This window comes from Aotus nancymaae, unplaced genomic scaffold (assembly GCF_030222135.1).
Source record: "Aotus nancymaae isolate 86718 unplaced genomic scaffold, 86718_ANA_hifiasm-v0.15.2.pri h1tg000106l, whole genome shotgun sequence".
Taxonomy (NCBI): domain Eukaryota; kingdom Metazoa; phylum Chordata; class Mammalia; order Primates; family Aotidae; genus Aotus; species Aotus nancymaae.
Genome location: NW_026988521.1, coordinates 4,874,309 through 4,893,201, shown reverse-complemented (window position 1 = coordinate 4,893,201; position 18,893 = coordinate 4,874,309). Strand labels below are relative to the sequence as shown.

The following is an 18,893-nucleotide window of genomic DNA, read 5'->3' as shown; positions in this document are numbered from 1 at the left end:
GGGTCTCACTATGTTGCCTGAGCTAGTCTTGACCTGGGCTCAAGCAGTCCTACACCCTTGGCCTCCCAAAGTGCTGGGATTATAGGAGAGAGCCACCATGCCTGGCCTTAGATGGTTTTTGAAGCTGGAGTTAGAGAAGGTTTCCCTATCTAAGGCAATTCTCCACTATACAGATTGGGGCTTTATTGGAAGTTGTAGTCCTAGGGAAGGAGAATGCAAGGCCTGGGATGAGCCGTGCTATTCCATGGTTCCCTAACAGGGTCTGCACTGTTGGTGACATAACCATGCAACAGAATCCTGCGTCACCATGGAAAACCTAGTTCTGGACTGAGGCCTTGGAGCTCGGAGGGCAGCAACCACAGAACACTAGTGCTACGGGCTGAATGCTTTTGTGTCCCCTGCTCTGCCAAAGTCATATACATGCTCCAGTCCCAACCCCCGGCATCCCCTTGGGAGGGGATTAGGTCGTGAGGGTGGAGTCCTTGTGAATGGATGAATGTGCTTGGAGAAGATCCCTCAGAAGCTGGCAGTTGGGCCCTCACCAGACACTGAATCTGCTGATGCCTTGATCTTGAATTTCCAGCCTCGAGAACTGTGAAAAATGAATTTCTGTTGTTTATAAAGCACTCAGGCAGTGAGAGTTTGTTATTGCAGCCTGAATGGACTGAGACACTAGACAGGGAGGAGAGCAACCGCAACAGAAAACCTTCTGTCGAGATGAGCCCAAGACCCACATTCCTCTCCATGCAAAGACTGCTAATACTCATACATCCCCACAGAGTTGATGTCTTACAGAGCTGTGCATTGACTGCATTGGAAATTGAAGGACAGTCTGGCAAAAACTCTCCAAATAAGTATGTTTAAGATGCTTAAAACAATAAATTAGCATCCATGAAAACAAATTTTCCAAAAAGAGAGCAAGAAGGTATGACGGAAAGAACAACAACTTGAAATCTAGTAACTGAAAAGGATATTAGCCAGGATGATAGACTCTGGACTGGACATAGTCAAAGACAAAATTAATGGTTTGGCAGTTACTTCACAAAATTGACCCAGATGACAGGCACAAGGTGGAGAGGCACGATGATAAAATTAAAATTCAAGGTCCTGAATTTAGGCAAGCCTGGAGCTGACTCTGTACTTTGACTTGACGTTAGGTGCCGTAATAATGGCTTTTTCACTGAAGCTAGTTTGAGTCTCTTTCCTTTTTGTCTGCAAGAGAAATAATCTTTTCTCACGTAAGAGCCCCATAAGATGACACTCTTTCGTTAATGTTAGGCATTAGATGATCTGACAGTCAGCTAGAGGTAATTGATTATCAGAGAAGATGTAAATCAGGGTATTTGATATGATTAATATTGGCACATATAAAAGAAATCTCTGAAACTTAGGAATAAAAGCAAACTGGGTAGGAGGACATGGACAGGAGACCGATCTACTCAGCGGCCCAACTCTGCTGTCTTTCCACACGCTGCCCAGCCCAGAAGCCTGTGTTGATTGCTCTGTTCGGCCTCTGAAGAGGTTTCAACACTTGACAGAATGCTTACCAGGTTTTAAGACACATTTGGGTGATCTTAATTAGTGTTGTTGGACTTTCTTTGTGTTTGCAAGTGTGCATTGAAATACTGAATTGAATAGCTGTTTGTGTTCTTTAGCTAATTTTATGGTCTTAGGAGCAGCCTTGTCTCCGAAACTCACTGTATAATATATTTATAATATCTTTATATATTTAGTTGCAATAAAATATACTAACATAAAACTTGCCAGCTTTAACCAGTTCAGTGAATACTAGATTCATGTAGTGAAATGTGCTCATGCCCGCCATGCCCACCATATTCAGCCTCTGCTGTTACGCCCCAGCCAGGCGCAGCTTTGGGCATGCCCACAGTCACCCTGCTGCTCTCCTCCAGTCTCTCTGACCACACTCAGTTCTGAACCCCACAAGTGTTTCTATTGTCTTCAGCAATGGTCTGGGATAATTACAAAACAATTCAGTGAAATTAAGAAACAGTTTCTCAAGTCATTTTAGGAGGTTTGTTCCCACCCTGGAGGGCTCCTGCAGCAAGAATTCTCCAGTTCTCCCTCCGACTAGGTAGCTGCAGTCTAGGCTGTGTCTCTGTGAAACCCACACCTCCAGTTGCCTTCACTAGGACCTCCACTATTCCTAGGTTTAAAGAGAGTGCCCTTAGGTTCACACATCACCAGACTTGGTTGCATATGAAGTTAGTGCCTCGGGAAGGGGTTAGGAGCGGTCTCTCTTTCTACCTGCTTCTCCCAGACAAACTCTCAGAACCAGCTTGTCATTGCAGAGCCGGAGTGCAACTACCACCTCACAGAGCCAGGGCACAGCTGATCAGGGCCCCAGTATTCTCAGCCTGCCACACTTAAAGTTGAGCCTCCATTTTAGAGTGGAGGCTGAACAGAAGTAGGAAGGCTCTCCCCCTGCTCCCCACCCATGACTTCACTAGCCAGCATGTAGCATCAGCACCAGGTAGCTGGGATGGGATGGGAAGCACTGAAGTTCTGCCCCTCCTGGGAAGAAAATGTGGTTTGGAGCAGGGGGAGAGGGGCCCTACGTTATCAGCTGCAGTTATCTAGAATGGAGTCTCTGCCTCACTGACCTGGAGGGGAGGCAGGGAGCAGTCTTGTTTCAAATACAACAGACTCTGCCCATTCTTACTGAATTTTCAGTTGTTTGCTGACCCACTTGCCCTTAGAATGATCTCCAGAGGCTTTAAATAGTTGTTTTCTTACAATATTCACCTGTTTTCCATGGGAGCAAGCAGGTCAGTGGAGCTTCTCATGCCTCATGCCAGAAGTCGATTACCCAGAGTAGGGATTCTTGCAGAAATATTTAGAAGAGAGGCTGGGCACGGTGGCTGAAGCCTGTGGTCTCAGCTACTTGGGAGGCTGAGGCAGGAGAATCACTTGTGCTCAGGAGGTCAAAGCTACAGTGAGCTGTGGTCACACCACTGCACTCTAGCCTGGATGACGCAGTGAGACCCTGTCTCAGAAAGAAAAAGGAAGGAAAGGAGGCTAGGACAGAGGTGGTGGCCTTCTAGGCCTTCTTTCCTCTCTCTCCTGCAACTCTAGATCACATGTCTGTGAGTCATTCAAAAACCTCTTCAGTTCATGTCAGGATCCTGTTGAGGAAAATGTTTTGGACTTCTCTGGCTGCTGAGAAGGTGGACTTCGATTCCCTTTCTTTCCCTGCCATCCTGGTCCCAGGCAGGGCCCACGGATGGAAGGAAGTCAGATGGTCTGAGTCAGTGTTCTGATTTATTAGGGAATCTGTGTGGTCTTAGGCCAGTCCATTGATCCCCTGTTTCTCTGGAGGATCATAGAGATCCCTTCCCCATAACTTGGAATGAGGTTGCCTTCGTGTGAAGATGGTGGAGGCTTGATGGAAGTCTTTCTTTGGAGGGTCTTATTTAATTTTGTTTTCTAATTTTCTAGGAGTTTGCGGCACTTACTAAAGAACTCAATGTATGCAGGGAACAGCTCCTTGAAAGGGAAGAAGAAATTGCTGAACTGAAAGCAGAAAGGAACAACACCAGAGTGAGTGTGACCTTGCTGTTCACCGCCCGCCCCTGGAGCCACTGTCTGTCAGGAGGAGGGTGCTCTCTCAAAACGAAAGGACAACCCACTCTTCCCGGCTTCAAACACATTTCTTACCTTTTCCTACTGAGCGCACTGTGATTAGCCAGCATTATCACACATTAATGGGTTGAAATTTGTGATGAGAATTTATGATATTTTAATACATTTGAGGGGATTGTATCTTTCTACTGAATTGAAGGGACCTCATTTTAGCATGAGACTGTAAAGGTGTTGTTTGCCCCAGATTCAATTATGAAATGAAAAGTGCTCTTTAACGAGTCTTTATTTTGACCTTTTATTTCAGCTGCTGTTGGAGCATTTGGAATGCCTCGTTTCCAGGCATGAGCGGTCTCTTAGGATGACCGTGGTGAAGAGACAAGCTCAGTCTCCAGCAGGCGTGTCCAGCGAAGTGGAGGTGCTGAAGGCCCTGAAGTCGCTATTTGAACACCACAAAGCTCTGGACGAAAAGGTGCCTCAGCCGCGTGAACCTTGGTTTGTGCACATGCTGTGGATTAGGCCAGCTCCGCAAGTGTTGGTGTAACTTAATTTGAAGCTTCTTGAATTCTTGGAAATAAATTTTCTGTTTAAGAAGACAGGGTTTTATAGGTTTAAAAAAGTACTAATTGGCATATATGTCTTAAAATTACTAATGTAAAAAAATTTCTAATGTATATTGATTTGCTGTTTCAAATTGGGTAATACTAGATTGTTGCAAAAGTAATTGTGAGCTTTGCTATTACTTCTAGTTGTGGGTTTTGCTATTACTTTTAATGGCAAAACCCACAATTACTTTTGCAACAATCTAGTATTATTTAGGGGGAAGATTTTTCTCAAACTTAATTTAGAATCATTAACAAGTTTTTTGAAAGTAAGATCAGTGACAGACATTAATGGTATTTTATTATGTTATATTACACTAATATATATAGTACACTTAACTGTAAAGTAAGAATAAAGCAGTGTTTACACACACACAAACTCAACCCCTTTTATTTTCAGGTGAGAGAGCGATTACGAGTAGCACTTGAAAGATGTAGTTTGTTAGAAGAAGAATTAGGTGCCACACACAAGGAGGTAAGCTTGATACATCATCATGATTTGAATTGGGAGGTTTTTATTTTTATCTTTTAATTATTAAAAGTAGCATAAGGGCTGGGCATGGTGGTTCACACCTTTAATCCCAGCACTTTGGGAGGCCGAGGCGGGCAGATCACCTGAAGTCGAGAATTCAAGACCAGCCTGGCCAACATGGTGAAACCCTGTCTCTACTAAAAATACAAAGATTAGCTAGGAGTGGCGGTATGTGCCTATAGTCCCAGCTACTCAGGAGGCTGAGACACGAGAATCGCTTGAGCCCGGGAGGCGTGCAGTGAACTGAGATTTCACCTGTGCGCTCCAGCCTGGGCGACAGAGCGAGACTCCATCTCAAAAAAAAAAAAAAAAAAAAGTAAAAGAAGTATAAAGACTGTAGTTGTGAATATCAGATATTATTTATCTGGGTCATTTTAAGGACTAGAAAACTATGGTTACCTAAGGACTCATTTGGCCAGTGGATAACAAATTCCATCTTTAAAGATCAGATTGGATAGCATTGCCATATGCTTTCTTTTTTATACTGTGTTAAGCAGTTTATAGTTATGTTTTTCCAAAAGGAGTTTTACTATCTTACTTCTCTTATGTAAGGTATTTTATACTCGTTCAATTTTTTGATTTTAGCTAATGATTCTTAAAGAACAGAATAATCAGAAAAAAACACTAACAGATGGAGTGCTGGACGTAAACTATGAACAAGAAAATACACCAAGCACGAATGGAAAGGCAAGTCTGCAGGCTTTCTCTTTATTCTGTTGGATGTCATTTGTCCGCAGTATGTGTCGGGTTACGTGGAAAACGGTTGCTAAAGCACTGGCTTAGAGCTGAAGTGGTCATGAAAGTTGTGTAATCCAAAAGATTGCATAAGCCAATTTTGATTTTAGCTGTTTCCCAGAAGCATTTTTATTTTATAGTTCACCAAACAAGGGTATTTAAGGATTTTTTCCCCCCTATCAGAGATCTTCTGATGGTTCTTTAAGCCACGAGGAAGACCTTGCTAAAGTAATTGAGCTCCAAGAAATCATAAGTAAACAGTCAAGGGAACAGAGCCAAATGAAGGACCGCCTGGCTTCCCTCTCCAGTCACGTGACAGAGCTGGAAGAGGATCTGGACACCGCCAGAAAAGATCTCATCAAATCTGAAGAAATGAACACAAAACTGCAACGAGATGTCCGTGAAGTGAGTGAGAACAAAGATTGCAGTCTTGTCATGAGGTTGGATGTTTGGGATGTTTTAGTTAAATGATTTTTTTTCTCCTTTTGTCCCTTACTCTCCCAATTATAGTCAGCCTTTGGATTATTGTATAAGTGATACTGAAAAAGAAAGAGTGCTGTGAAACTGTGATAAGCTGCCTCCCCATTTTTGTTGTGAAATCTCCTGTCCCTGAGGTTTTCAAAGTAGAGGAGAACTAGTCCCACTGACTTCTCTGGCCATGGAGCGGATGCCACACTGGCCCTTCCTACCTGTGCTGTTTTGAGATCTTTTAATGTCCTTGTTTGTAGATTCTTCATCTGTACAATTTCTAGGCTGTCCTAATTTGTTCTTATGTTCAGATTTCCTTCTGTTGCACACATTCTTAGCAAGCAGATGTTGATCCTGGCTGTGCTACCAGTTCACGTAGGGTGATGTGAGTATAGTCTGTTAACTGTGGAAGGGGTGTTGCTGGTGGTCTTCTTTTCTGACCTGCTTCTTCAAGGAATTCGTGGCATTGAATATTGATGGTCAGATAAACAATTGAGAGTGGAATTTGCTTCTACATGGGTTATCAGGATTGTATATTAAAAATATGTCACAGTATACTCATTTCTGACAGATATTTATGCCTTTATAACTATGAGGAACTATTTGATCATAAAACAGTGAGGCCGAGTTCTTTCTCAGGTGCCCTTCCTGTCACTTTCTAACCTGTGCTTTGTCCCTTGTGAGGCACCTCAAACGTTGAACATGTGCTTTTCAAGTTCGGTAGCTTGACATGAGTAGTTTCCTATAGGAATTCACCACAGGAAGTATATTTACATGCAGTATGTCACCTACTAGGTCATATTCTTTGGCTACAGCAAGAGATTGTGTGGCAGAGATTATTAATATGCAGAGAATTTTGAATTTCTTTTAAGACCTATCACTTTTTTATTTTTTATTTTAAGTTCGGGTACATGTGTAGGTCTGTTACATAGGTAAACTTGTATCATGGGGATTCGTTGTACAGATTATTTTGTCACCCAGGTACCAAGCCTGATATCCATTCGTTGTTTCTCCTGATCCTCTTCCTCCTGCCCTCCACCCTCCACCCTTCAGTATGTATTGTTTTCCTCTATGTGTGCATGTGTTCTTATCATTTAGCTCCCACTTATAAGTGAGAACAAGAGGTATTTTGTTTATCTGTTCCTGTATTTGCTAAAGATAATGACCTTCAGCTCCTTCCATGTCCCTGCAAAGGACATGATCTCATTCTGTTTTATGGCTGCATACTATTCCATGGTGTATGTACCACATTTTCTTGATCCAGTCTATCACTGATGGACATTTAGGTTGATTCCATGTCTTTGCTATTGTGAATAGTGCTGCTGTGAACATACATGTGTATATGCCTTTATAATGGAACGATTTGTATTCCTTTGGGTATATACCCAGTAATGAGATTCCTGAGTTGATATTTCCATCTTTAGATCTTTGAGGAATCTCCACACTATCTTCCACAATGGTTGAACTAATTTATACTCCCACCAACAGTAGAAAACCATTCCCTTTTCTCCACAACCTCGCCAGCATCTGTTATTTGTTGACTTTTTTGTAATAGCCATTCTGACTGGTGTGAGATGGTGTCTCATTGTGGTTTTGATTTGCATTTCTCTAATCAGTGATGTTGAGCTTTTTTCCCCTATCACTTTTAATATTAAGACTTTCTAACTTTAGTCATTTTATAAATAGGGAACAACATGAAAATAGTGAATTCTGGGGGTCGAAGACAGGTGTTTCACAAGCAAAAAGTTCCGGTCCTAGCCTTAAGTGTTTGATACTGTATACTGTTCATCTTGCAGACTTCAGGTAGTTGCACCCAAGTAAATTAAACTTGTACTTCTCTTTCCATTTGTCAGTATGCCTGAATCTTGTAATTGTATGAGATTTCATCCAACCTTTATCCTAGAAAATGAGACTTGTATCTCATACTGTATCCATCGAGAGAGGCCACACTCTGTCCTGTATAAGACCGTTTGTAAGGCCGGGCGTGGTGGCTCACACCTGTAATCCAAGCACTTTGGAGGCCAAGGCGGGCAGATCACCTCAGTTCAGGAGTTCAAGACCAGCCTGACCAACATGGTGAAACCCCGTCTTTTAAAAAAAACAAAACAAAACATTTATAGCTTGAGGGAGACATAGACTGTATCTTCTTTGAGAACACTTTCACCTCCTTGAATTCCTGCAATATTTAGATATTTTAGTGTCCATATTCTTATAGTATTATGTAGAAATGGGAAAGCTGGCAAACTGAGTGGCCATAGTATTAAGAGAGACAAGTCTTTATTAATCGCATATAGCTGAATATTTATGGTATTTGAGGTAGTTACATTTTCATTCACATTTGAGAAAATTGACATCTTCCATCAATTTAATTTTGAGGACATTAATTTTTTTTTTTTTTTTTTTTTGAGAAAGGATCTCTCTCTCTCTCTCTGTTACCCAGGCTGGAGTGCAGTGGCACCATCATAGCTCACTGCAGCCTTGAACTCCTGGACTCAAGCAGTTCTCTTGCCTCACCCTCCCAAGTACCTGGGACTACAGGCACGTGCCACCACACCTGGCTAATGTTTGTTTCTTTAAAAGTTTTTTGGCCGGGCTCACTGTCTCATGCCTGTAATCTAGCACTTTGGGAGCCCAAAAGGAGATCAAGTAGGATCTCTTGAGCCCAGAAATTCAAGACCAGCCTGGGCGACATACTAAGACCCCTATCTCCACAAAAAAATTAAAAATTAGCTGGGTATAATGGTGTGTGCTTGTAGTCCCAGATACTGGGAAGATTGAAGTGGAAGGATCGCTTGAGCCTGGGAAGTCAAGGCTGCAGTGAGGCTTGGTTGTGCCACTGCATTCCAGCCTAGGTAATATTGTGAGACCCTGTCTCAAAAAATAAAATATTTTTGTAGAGACAAGGTCTTGAACTCCTGGCCTCAATACATCCTCTTGCCTTAGCCTCCCAAAGTGCTGTGATTACAGGAGTGAGCTGCTATATCTGGCCTGAGGACACTAATTTTTAATTTGATTGGAAATTTAGGATTTAGTTCAGTTTTTTTCTCCCTTAAGTATCTCAGTGTGTAATCTGTTAATTACCTACCTTTTTGTCCCTTCTGAAATACTTGATTTAGGCCATGGCCCAAAAGGAAGACATGGAAGAGAGAATCACTACTCTTGAAAAACGCTACCTCGCTGCACAGCGTGAAGCCACGTCTGTGCATGACCTCAATGATAAACTTGAAAATGAAATTGCAAATAAAGATTCTATGCATCGACAGGTAATGGATTTTATCAACCTTTGTCTGGCTTCAGTTAATTATTAATGAAGTTAAAGACCCTTTTACTCTCACTTTTGAAAATGTTGGAAATCAAGTTCAAATAAAACATTTTTATGACCTTAGAATATTATGTTCAAGATGTGGGAGTTCAGTTTACAGGTTTTGATTACGTAGGATTTGATTTAACCATTTTATGGCGCTACCGTCCTCAACTTTTTCCTTTGTTTTAATTAAAAGTTACTGCTTGTTAGCATTTTTACCAAAGGAGCAGAGAGTGGCAAAGAACTTTAAGGTAATTGGCTTTTTGTTACTAAGTGGGAACAGCATGCTAAATGAATAGTACAAGAAATGAAGTCTTGGTCAGGCGCAGTGGCTCATGCCTGTCATCCTAACACTTTGGGAGGCTGAGTGGGGAAGATCGCTTTAGCCCAGGAATGTGAAAACAGCCTGGGCAACATAGCAAGATGCTGTCTCTACAGAAAATTTAAAAAGCAGTTAGCTGGGCATGGTGGCATGTGCCTGTAGCCCTAGCTACCCAGGAGGCTAAGGAGGGAGGATGGCTTGAGCCCTGGAGTTCAAGGCTTCAGTGTGCTGTGATCGCACCACTGCCCAGACCACAGAACAAGACCCCATCTCTAATAACAAAAGCAATGAAGTCTCTAGTAAGAAATGTGTCTCCTATGGTTTAGTAAACCATACTTAACTCATGTAAGAGTACCACTACACTCCAGCCTGTGTGACCAAAAAAAAAAAGCTGCTTAGAAGTTATTTAGGAAAAGCAAATACTTTGGCAAGAGGTGTTTTGCACATTGAAATCAAGCCCAGGAGAGTGGGCGTGTACTGCTGACAGCAAGTAAAACCTAACCCAGGCCGGGCACAGTGGCACACACCTGTAATTCCAGCACTTTGGGAGGCTGAGGCAGGTGGATCACTTGAGGTTGGGAGTTCAAGACCAGCCTGGCCAACATGCTGAAGCCCTGTCTCTAGTAAAAGTGCAAAAATTAGCTAGGCATGATGGCACACACCTGTAATCACAGCTACTCAGGAGAATTGCTTAAACTTGGGAGGCAGAGGTTGCAGTGAGCTGAGATTGTTCCACTTCACTCCAGCCTGGGTGACAGAGGGAGACTCTGTCCCCCCACCCAAAAAAAAAACAAAAAACCTGACCCAGAAGCAATTACCAGCACTGTAGCTCTTCTATCATGACTGTCTTACTGTACCTGCATTTCAGTTTGTTTCAGCCTATTACAAACTGATACAGCTAGATGATTAGCTGCATTTTGATGCTTTGCTCTCATTTTATAGACTGAAGATAAAAACCGCCAGTTACAGGAGCGCTTGGAATTGGCAGAGCAAAAGCTGCAACAGACCCTGAGGAAGGCGGAGACGCTTCCCGAAGTGGAGGCAGAGCTGGCTCAGAGGGTGGCAGCGCTTTCCAAGGTGGTACTATGAGCTTAGTTCTGGTTCGGCTGCCAGGCCTGTGACTGTGCCTTGTCTGTGTACCTTGTTTGTCATTGTTCTTAATACATCAGTGCACTAAATCCATGGAAGAGCACGGATTTGGTTTGAGTGCTCTTTCATCTAAGATTGGAACACTCTGTAAATGCCAGACATGATCCTTTTATCCCGAAGTCTCCCTTGGTTTTATTTGTCCTGGTGTGTGCTGTTTGTCCACAGCATGTGTGATCTAAGAGTTTCTGCTTCTTAGAATTGTTATAAGTCACCAGCCGAAGCATAGGATGGAAGCCTCTGTAAAAGAAGGGTAGTTTTTCCTCAGAAATAGGAAGATGGCATTTTTTTAAAAACACCATCGAGATAAATTTTAATAAACACATTTTTAAGTAATTTCATTATTTTGAAATTACTTAAAAATATGTTTTTAAAAGTAGTATTTATTCATTTGTTCAACAACTGTTGACTAGGCATATGCAAGGCACAGTCCCTCCCATTTCTCACCATTCATGGAGGAAGAGCTAAAGAGGCAGATGCTGTCATAGGTCCTGGGATCGGCGAGGACCAGGGAGCTCAGCACTGGGCAAACCCCCAGCCTTCCCAGGCGTGGGGAGCCTAGCACTGCAGCTCCAGGCAAGTGAGCAGCAGGAGCCAAGGCCCCTCCTGGGCAGTCATCCTGACTCTCCTGGCTCAAGCTTTTCAAGCTGCTGGGGAGGGTGTCCTGGACCATTCAGATGGTTTTAGGGCTCACAGACCTGTTCCTTCTAGCAAGTTTGTTGCTAAGAGCTGTAAGAGAACCTTTCCTCCCACTTCATGATCTGCTTTTAAAGTCTCAATTTCTTTTCTCCCCTTTTATCTTTCCTGTCCCTTGTTGGCTTTGTAGTCTGACCTTTTGTCTTCTGGGAGCTCTGCTGCTAAGGAAGCTAAACTGTTGGAACTTACTTCCAAGCTTAGGAAGGTAGAATGGGTGCACTGCTCCTTGCTTGTGCTTGCCACTGCTTGCTGCTTTCCATGCTGACTAACCAGAAGCAGTCAAAGGATGGGGAGAATCACGAATCCATTGAGATTGGGCATAGGGGTTGTGGGGAAGCACCCAGTCAGTCGTCAGCAGCAGCCATGCTTCAGAATCACCAACACAAGAGGGCTAGCCACCTCACGGCCCAGCACGTAAGCCCCATAGGCTTTGTTGATGGATGCGACCCATTTAGTATGGTGGAGCAGTCTTCACGGCCCAGCACGTGAAGCCCCATAGGCTGTGTTGATGGATGCGAGTACGTGCTTTCCATTTAGAATGGCGGAGCAGTCCACGCAGAGCATGTTCCGCCTGTTTGCCACTGCAGTAGTATGCAGCATGTCACTGATGAAGTGTAAGGATAAGGTCAGCTGATGCTGTTTCTGCTGACAGGCTGAAGAGAGACACGGCAACATTGAAGAAAGGTTACGACAGATGGAAGCACAGTTGGAGGAGAAGAATCAAGAACTGCAGCGGGTGAGCATTGAGCCTGGAGGGCGGGAGCACCGAGCTGGGGGCTGCAAGGGCATTGCTCAGGCTGTGGGGAGCTCAGGGCCTCCCACCCCCGACCGAGATGTTGGTTCTCCAGCTCAATTCTGGTCGAGTGCATTTGTTTTGCGCCCTCATCTGTGAGTTGTCCGCTCATGTGTACATCCCACACAGTGGCAGTTTTCAGTCTGTATTGGAAGGTGTGGAAGAAATTTGAGCTCATAGGCAGTACTTGAGGGGGTAGATTAGATCCTCGTGTCCAAAATGCTTCTCGCTTGTTAAGTCTAGCAGCCTATCAGGGGAACTGCTCTAAGTACCTGTGGCACCATCATGGGGACCCCCTCAAAATGTAGAGGCAGGCCCATTGTCCTGGATGACTAGTCTACTTGCTTAGAATGTGGCACTGAAGTCCCAAATGCAGATCAGAGGCCTGACTTCTGTCCCAAGTTAAAATACTCCAAACATAATGGTGTGTTGGAATGAATATTTCTGAGCAAGAGCAACGCTATAATTGAGTTACAGTAAAAAGCATTAGGAAAGAGTGTGGCAGTAGAGGCTCCTGTCCGTTGAGTCTAAGATCGTTTTTCTGGAAGAGTTGTGCACATGTCAATATGGAACATCCAGGAAAAAGTTATAGCAAGAGCAGTCCCAGGGCCAGCTGGCACCAGGCCTGGGGTTTGGGGTGGATTTCCCTTTAACAAGTAGGTGGAGAAAGGAAGCATGCAGCATCAAATTGCAGAACCCTTGCACCCCAACATCAGCCCACTTTATAACATTAATTTAAGGCTACTAGATTTTGTTTTCACCAGAAATCTGTATTCTTGGCCATGCCCTGCAGAGAGTCAAATGAGCTTCTGGGGAATGATGATTCTGACTCCCAGTGAGAGGGTGCACGTTAGGAAGTCTCCACCTCCCCTTCCACAGTGCACACTCATGCACGCAGACACAGCACTGAACTTTAAGCTGTGTTCTTTAAAAATTACTTAAATGCTGACAGAAAATAAGCACAAGGAAGGATACTGTATCTTTCCTTAGAAAAGTATGAGATACCCTGTATGCCACATGATGTGCTGGGCCCTTTCAGGTAATGATAGTTGCTACATGTTAGACCTTATGAGGAAAGGAGAGGTCACTACCCATGTCTTTCCAGTGCAGAGATTGGTGCACGGGGGTTGAATGCTCTGCTGACTCCCGTGGTGCGGCCTCGTGGCTTTCTCCTCCTGCCTGGGCAGCATGACTCGAGTGCACGTCGTAACCCTGTGCCACCGCCCCTGCCTGGGAGGAGCCCCCTGAGCACTACAAGCGCACTTGGATGATGAGGGCATGGAGGTGCCACCTGGACGGGTGCCACCTACTACACTTCCTGTCCCCTTCTGCCTGTCATTTGTGTTCATTGAGGAGCGAGAAACAAAGGTTTTGTGAACTTGATTATGGTTTTATAAAATACAGACATGTCAGTTTTATTATTACATATTAAAATTACTTAAGATAATTATTTAAATTTTTTGAATATAAATTTCCATTATGAGAAATTTAAGCAGTGTAGAGGTATAAAGAAAAAATATGAAAGTCTGTCTAGCTCTACTAATTTCTTTTTTCAAAACAAATTTTTAAACTTTTTTGCTTTGTAAATTAAATTCACCCTTCCTCCCCAAGTCCAGGCCCAAGCTTTTATTTATACAAAGGGAAATTCCTCTACCAGCGTGGAGACAGGCTGATCCCCTTAAATATCTGACAGTTAACAACTAGTGACATTCCTGAGGAGTCCTGTAGCAGGAGCAGTGGGACCTTCCAGTTAATGATCTCTCCAAGACTTGTCCTGTGTTCCCCATGTCCATGAGTCGGTTCTGGTCACCATGCAAAAGCCCACTCAAGATGGCAAATGAGGGAGGGGTGGGCACATGTGGGGTTCACCTGGTTGGTCCTTGTGCTTTTAAAATAGTGATCGTGCATTTACGTGAGGTTTATAAGTCTTTGTTTCTCTTGCTTTAGGCAAGGCAAAGAGAAAAAATGAACGAAGAACATAATAAACGTTTATCAGACACTGTTGACAAGCTGCTTTCAGAATCTAATGAGAGGCTTCAACTTCATCTTAAAGAGAGAATGGCTGCTTTGGAAGATAAGGTAGGATAGATAACATGGACGTCCCTGGAGCTTTCCCACCCTCCACCAAAAGACTGCTCATCTGCCCCTGAGCAGGCGTGTGTAGGAATTCCCGAAAATGGGAATTATTCTTTAAAGTGGAAAAGGTACACACAGCTATCCAGTCACTGAATTAACTGATTGTTTGCCATGGCCATGCCCCATTTGCATGTATGGGAAGTTGTTTATCATTCTTATTCTCTAGAATGGGAGTAGGTAAGTGATTTTTATAAAGGGCCAGATAGTAAATATTTTAGGCTTTTAGTAATTATGAGTAATGAAATAATTGTATGCCAATCAAGTAATTAGCACAAAAGCAGCCATAAAGTAACATGTAAATGAATGGGCGTGGTTATGTTCCAATAAAATTAATTTGCAGAAACAAGCAGTGGGCTGGATTTGGCTGTTAGGTCCTAGTTTGCCAGCCCCTACACTAGAATCATTTTTGGGCCCCACCCTCACCCCTTTATTGTTCATGGATTAGAAGTTAACTTCTGGCTGGGCGAGGTGGTCCATGCCTATAATCCCAGCACTTTGTGAGGCCAAGGCAGGCAGATCAGTTCAGGCCAGGAGTTCGAGATCAGCCTGGCCAATATGACCAAATCCTGTCTCTACTATTAAAGTACAAAAATTAACAAGGCCTGGGGGCACCTGCCTGTAGTCCCAGCTACTCAAGAGGCTAAGGCATGAAAATCCCTTGGAGGTGGAGGTTGCAGTGAGCCAAGATAGTGCCACTGTACTTCAGTCTGTGTGACAAAGCAAGATCCTGTCTCAAAAAAGAAAAAGAAAAGTTTCTGTCTTGTTTATAAACAGGACACTTAGGGAGTATCGTGTACTAGAAAGGGTTCAATCAACTGAAACCAAATAAATATTCCAATCTCTACCTTCATTCTTTTTCATTTGATTTGGAAAAAGTTTAAGCCTGGACTCTGAGTACTCTCATCATGGAAACAGAGCCAAGGGATATCCTAGAATTTGTGTCAGAGAAGCTCTGATGAGCAGCAGCTGGATTCCAATTTGATAAAGCCTGTCCTGACTGCAGTGTCCCTAGAGATGAGGCCCAGAAACTGCCCTGAGATTGGCTGTTAGGACTGGGGTCCTGCTCATCTCAGAGACTAATGATTCCTGCTCATTGCATGACACGTTTATTTACACGGTGCTGACTATGGAGGACAGCACCATGTGGTTTCCAGAGACCACATAGTGTCACTATCCCACTCACCTCCTTGATCAGTGGGTCAGCCATAACAGAGCAGTGTTTTTTATCTTTGATTTTAGTTATACATTTGAAACTTAAATTCAGGTTTCCGAAGTGATCAGGGAATTATAAAGCCTAAAAGTTAGTATAAGCCAGTTTAACTGGTTAAAATGAACTTGCACCATGAACTTGACATACCTATATTTAGAAAGTTGAGTCAGTGAGGAGTAGATGTTACATTAGTAAGACACATGATGAGAAGGTGTCGCAGCCTCACAGTCTAACTCTGGGACTATAGCAGTGCTTGCTGGTTGTGCTTGCTGGTGTGCTTGCTGGTGTGCTCTTCTGCTCCGTTCCCTTTCTGTGGCACTTTATTTTTATTTTTTAACAAATACAGCTATGCTATGTATTTAAATGGGACATTTTTAAGAAACACTAAAGGACTATCTGTCTTTTTCAGAATTCTCTACTAAGAGAAGTTGAGAATGCAAAAAAGCAATTAGAAGAAACGCAACATGATAAGGTACTGAAATCTTCTCTAAATCCATTAAGAGCTGAGTGAACTGAGTTGATGATGATGATAGTTACTATAGGTGTCTGGCAGAGTGGATATAAACTTGGTTTGTGGCTCTCAGAGTCCACTGCTATAAGTTTCTAGGCTTGTATGTTGATTGCCTTTGTATTTCAGGTGTATTTTGAGTCTGGCTATGCATATGGTTCAGAAATTCGGAGTCCTTGCTGGGTTTATTTGAAGCTAAAATATTAGCATCAATGACAGTACTATCCACCAGAAATATAACATGAGCTGCATATGTAATGTTTACATTTCTAATAGTCACATTTTAGAAAGTAAAAAAAAAAAAAAATTAGGTAAAATCTATTTTACTTAATTCAGTATATCTAAAATGTTACTGTTTCATAATGTGTTAATACAAACATAAATGAGCTACTTTACATTCTTTTTCTGCTGTGTATTTCATAGTCACAGCACATCCCCATTTGGACTAACCCATTGCAAGGGCTCACTAGCCACATGTGGCCAGTATTGAATAGCACAGCTCTAGAAATGAGATCAAGTGTACCCATGACACAGGGATGAATGCATACTTGATACTTGATGTGAGACAACCACAATACAGAGACGCACAGGAGAAAGTGAATATTGTTCCCCTTTGCCCCTAAAAGAGTCTGCTTCTCTGCAAAACTAATAATTGTTAATGGTTTGGTGTTTATCCTCTTAAAAGCTTTTCTATGACTAAGACACAGCTTTTCATTCATTAGGGCTTACAAAGTTAATATGGTAGTCTGAGTGTTTATGTTTACTTCAGTACTCTGGGAGAAAATTTTCTCAGAATTAAAGTGTTTGGTATTTGTGACTGCTGGTTTATCCTCTTATGGTTATGCTCAACATCTGAGCACATTTGATGCAGGTGGTTTTAAAATCTGAAAGAGAGAGCAGTAATGTAAGTTTTTTGCTGTTTTGTAGGATCAGCTTGTCCTAAACATTGAAGCATTGAGGGCTGAACTAGACCAGATGAGACTAAGAGGTGCTTCACTTCATCATGGGTATGGTATTAACCAGTGAGCAGCCGTGTTGTCAGCCCCTGTTGTCTGTATACAAGGGCAGGCCTGTTTCTAGCTGTGTGGGCAGCCTAACTGGATGTGTCTGGTGGTGTGACCTCAAGGAGCCTGTAGCTTAGTAGGCTGCAAGAGAGAAGAGTCAAATAACCCAAAGCTTAGAGCTCGGTACTGAGGAGACACATCATTGGCAAAACTCAAAAATACAGGCAGAGTTTTGGAAGGTGGGGAGTGATGAACTAATATTTGGATATAGTAATTTAGGTGCCCGGCAGAGTGTGACACTGCTGATGTAAGAGCAGGATGACAGATCCCCAGATCTCACACACAGTTGCTGGCACGGGTGGACAGTTGCAGAGCAGTTGAGGGCCAGCAGTGAAGCATGGCTGTTTTTCGTCAGCCCTGGGAAAGTGGAGCAGAAATGCAGAGCCGGACACCTGGACCCAAGGAGAGGTCTCAGGGGATCCGAGTCTCTCCCATCCTCGACAGCTGGGCTCCTTGTGGCTCATCTCCATGGCCGTCTGCACAGCTTTTCCTGGAGAGCTTTCCACCTGGTAGAGCTAAGAGAGTAAACTGTTGGCCTGGAGTGAGTAACATATAGCTCTTGGGGCAGGCAAGAGCCGTGCCCTCCCTGGAGACCTTTTCCAAATGGTTAGCTTCTGCCTTGACTGAGAGTCAGGGTTTACTTCTTTTTCTTCTAATCATGAGCATTCTTGTTTTTTATGTTTCAGCCGACCCCACTTGGGCAGTGTCCCAGATTTCAGGTTCCCCATGGCAGACGGCCACACGGACTCCTACAGCAGCAGCTCGGTGCTGCGGCGCCCCCAGAAAGGCCGTCTGGCTGCCCTTCGAGATGAGCCTTCCAAGGCAAGGTCTTTGTGTGAGATCCCTCTGCTTATGTGAATGTTCCCTACTTACCCTGTGCTTTTGAGACTGCTTTGGAATAAAAATGTTGATAGGTCATTACTTTCTTGCCCTCCCCTCATTTTCTATTTTCTGGCTAAGAGTTTAGCTTTTAGAGCATTTTTTTAAAATAGGGTTTTTTGGTTTTTGGGTTTTTTTTTTTTTTTTGTATTTTTTAGCAGTAGGGTCTCTGTTGCCTAAGCTGGTCCTGAACTCCTGGCCTCAAGCAGTCCTCTTGCCTTGGCCTCCCAAAGTGCTGGGATTATTGGTGTGAACCACTGTGCCTGGCCTCTGCAGTTCTTTTTTCTCTTTTAATAGAAATTCTTATAAAAATACAGTCACTTTTAAATACAATGATAATAAGTATGGATTTAAAGTAGTGATTAAAAATAAATGAGTAGGCCGGGCACAGGTGGCTCACAGCTGTAATCTCAGCACTTTGGGAGGCTGAGGTGGGTAGATCACCTGAGGTCAGGAGTTTGAGACCAGTGTGGTCAACATGCTGAAACCCTGTCTCTACTAAAAATACAAAAAATTCTTTGGGAGGCTGAGGCGGGTGGATCACGAGGTCAAGAGATCGAGACCATCCTGGTCAACATAGTGAAACCCCGTGTCTACTAAAAATACAAAAAATTAGCTGGGCATGGTGGCGCGTGCCTGTAATCCCAGCTACTCAGGAGGCGGAGGCAGGAGAATCGCCTGAACCCAGGAGGCGGAGGTTGCAGTGAGCCGAGATCGTGCCATTGCACTCCAGCCTGGGTAACAAGAGCGAAACTCCGTCTCAAAAAAAAAATACAAAAAATTAGCCAGACATGGTGGCAGGTGCCTATAATCCCAGCTATTTGGGAGTTTGAAGCAGGGGAATTGCTTGAACCCTGGAGGCGGAGGTTGCAGTGAGCCTAGAAAGCGCCATTGCCCTTCA

General features: G+C 43.4%; 1 protein-coding gene across 16 annotated transcripts in view; it reads left to right on the top strand.

The window, feature by feature from the left end:
• Nucleotides 1-18,893, top strand: part of PPFIA1 (PTPRF interacting protein alpha 1) — a 119,720-nt gene that overhangs the window by 49,383 nt on the left and 51,444 nt on the right. For 10 of the 16 annotated variants that reach the window (XM_064370310.1, XM_012452998.3, XM_012452993.2 and 7 more), the window contains 13 exons: nt 3,457-3,558; nt 3,905-4,069; nt 4,600-4,674; nt 5,317-5,418; nt 5,650-5,871; nt 9,051-9,197; nt 10,503-10,637; nt 11,533-11,607; nt 12,055-12,138; nt 14,143-14,274; nt 15,951-16,013; nt 16,977-17,056; nt 17,800-17,935. In XM_064370310.1, the coding sequence (XP_064226380.1) occupies nt 3,457-3,558; nt 3,905-4,069; nt 4,600-4,674; nt 5,317-5,418; nt 5,650-5,871; nt 9,051-9,197; nt 10,503-10,637; nt 11,533-11,607; nt 12,055-12,138; nt 14,143-14,274; nt 15,951-16,013; nt 16,977-17,056; nt 17,800-17,935 (1,518 nt within the window). The remainder of the gene's footprint in view (nt 1-3,456; nt 3,559-3,904; nt 4,070-4,599; nt 4,675-5,316; nt 5,419-5,649; nt 5,872-9,050; nt 9,198-10,502; nt 10,638-11,532; nt 11,608-12,054; nt 12,139-14,142; nt 14,275-15,950; nt 16,014-16,976; nt 17,057-17,799; nt 17,936-18,893) is intronic. The other 6 variants (XM_012453001.3, XM_012452995.2, XM_012452994.2 and 3 more) reach the window with 1 other exon arrangement.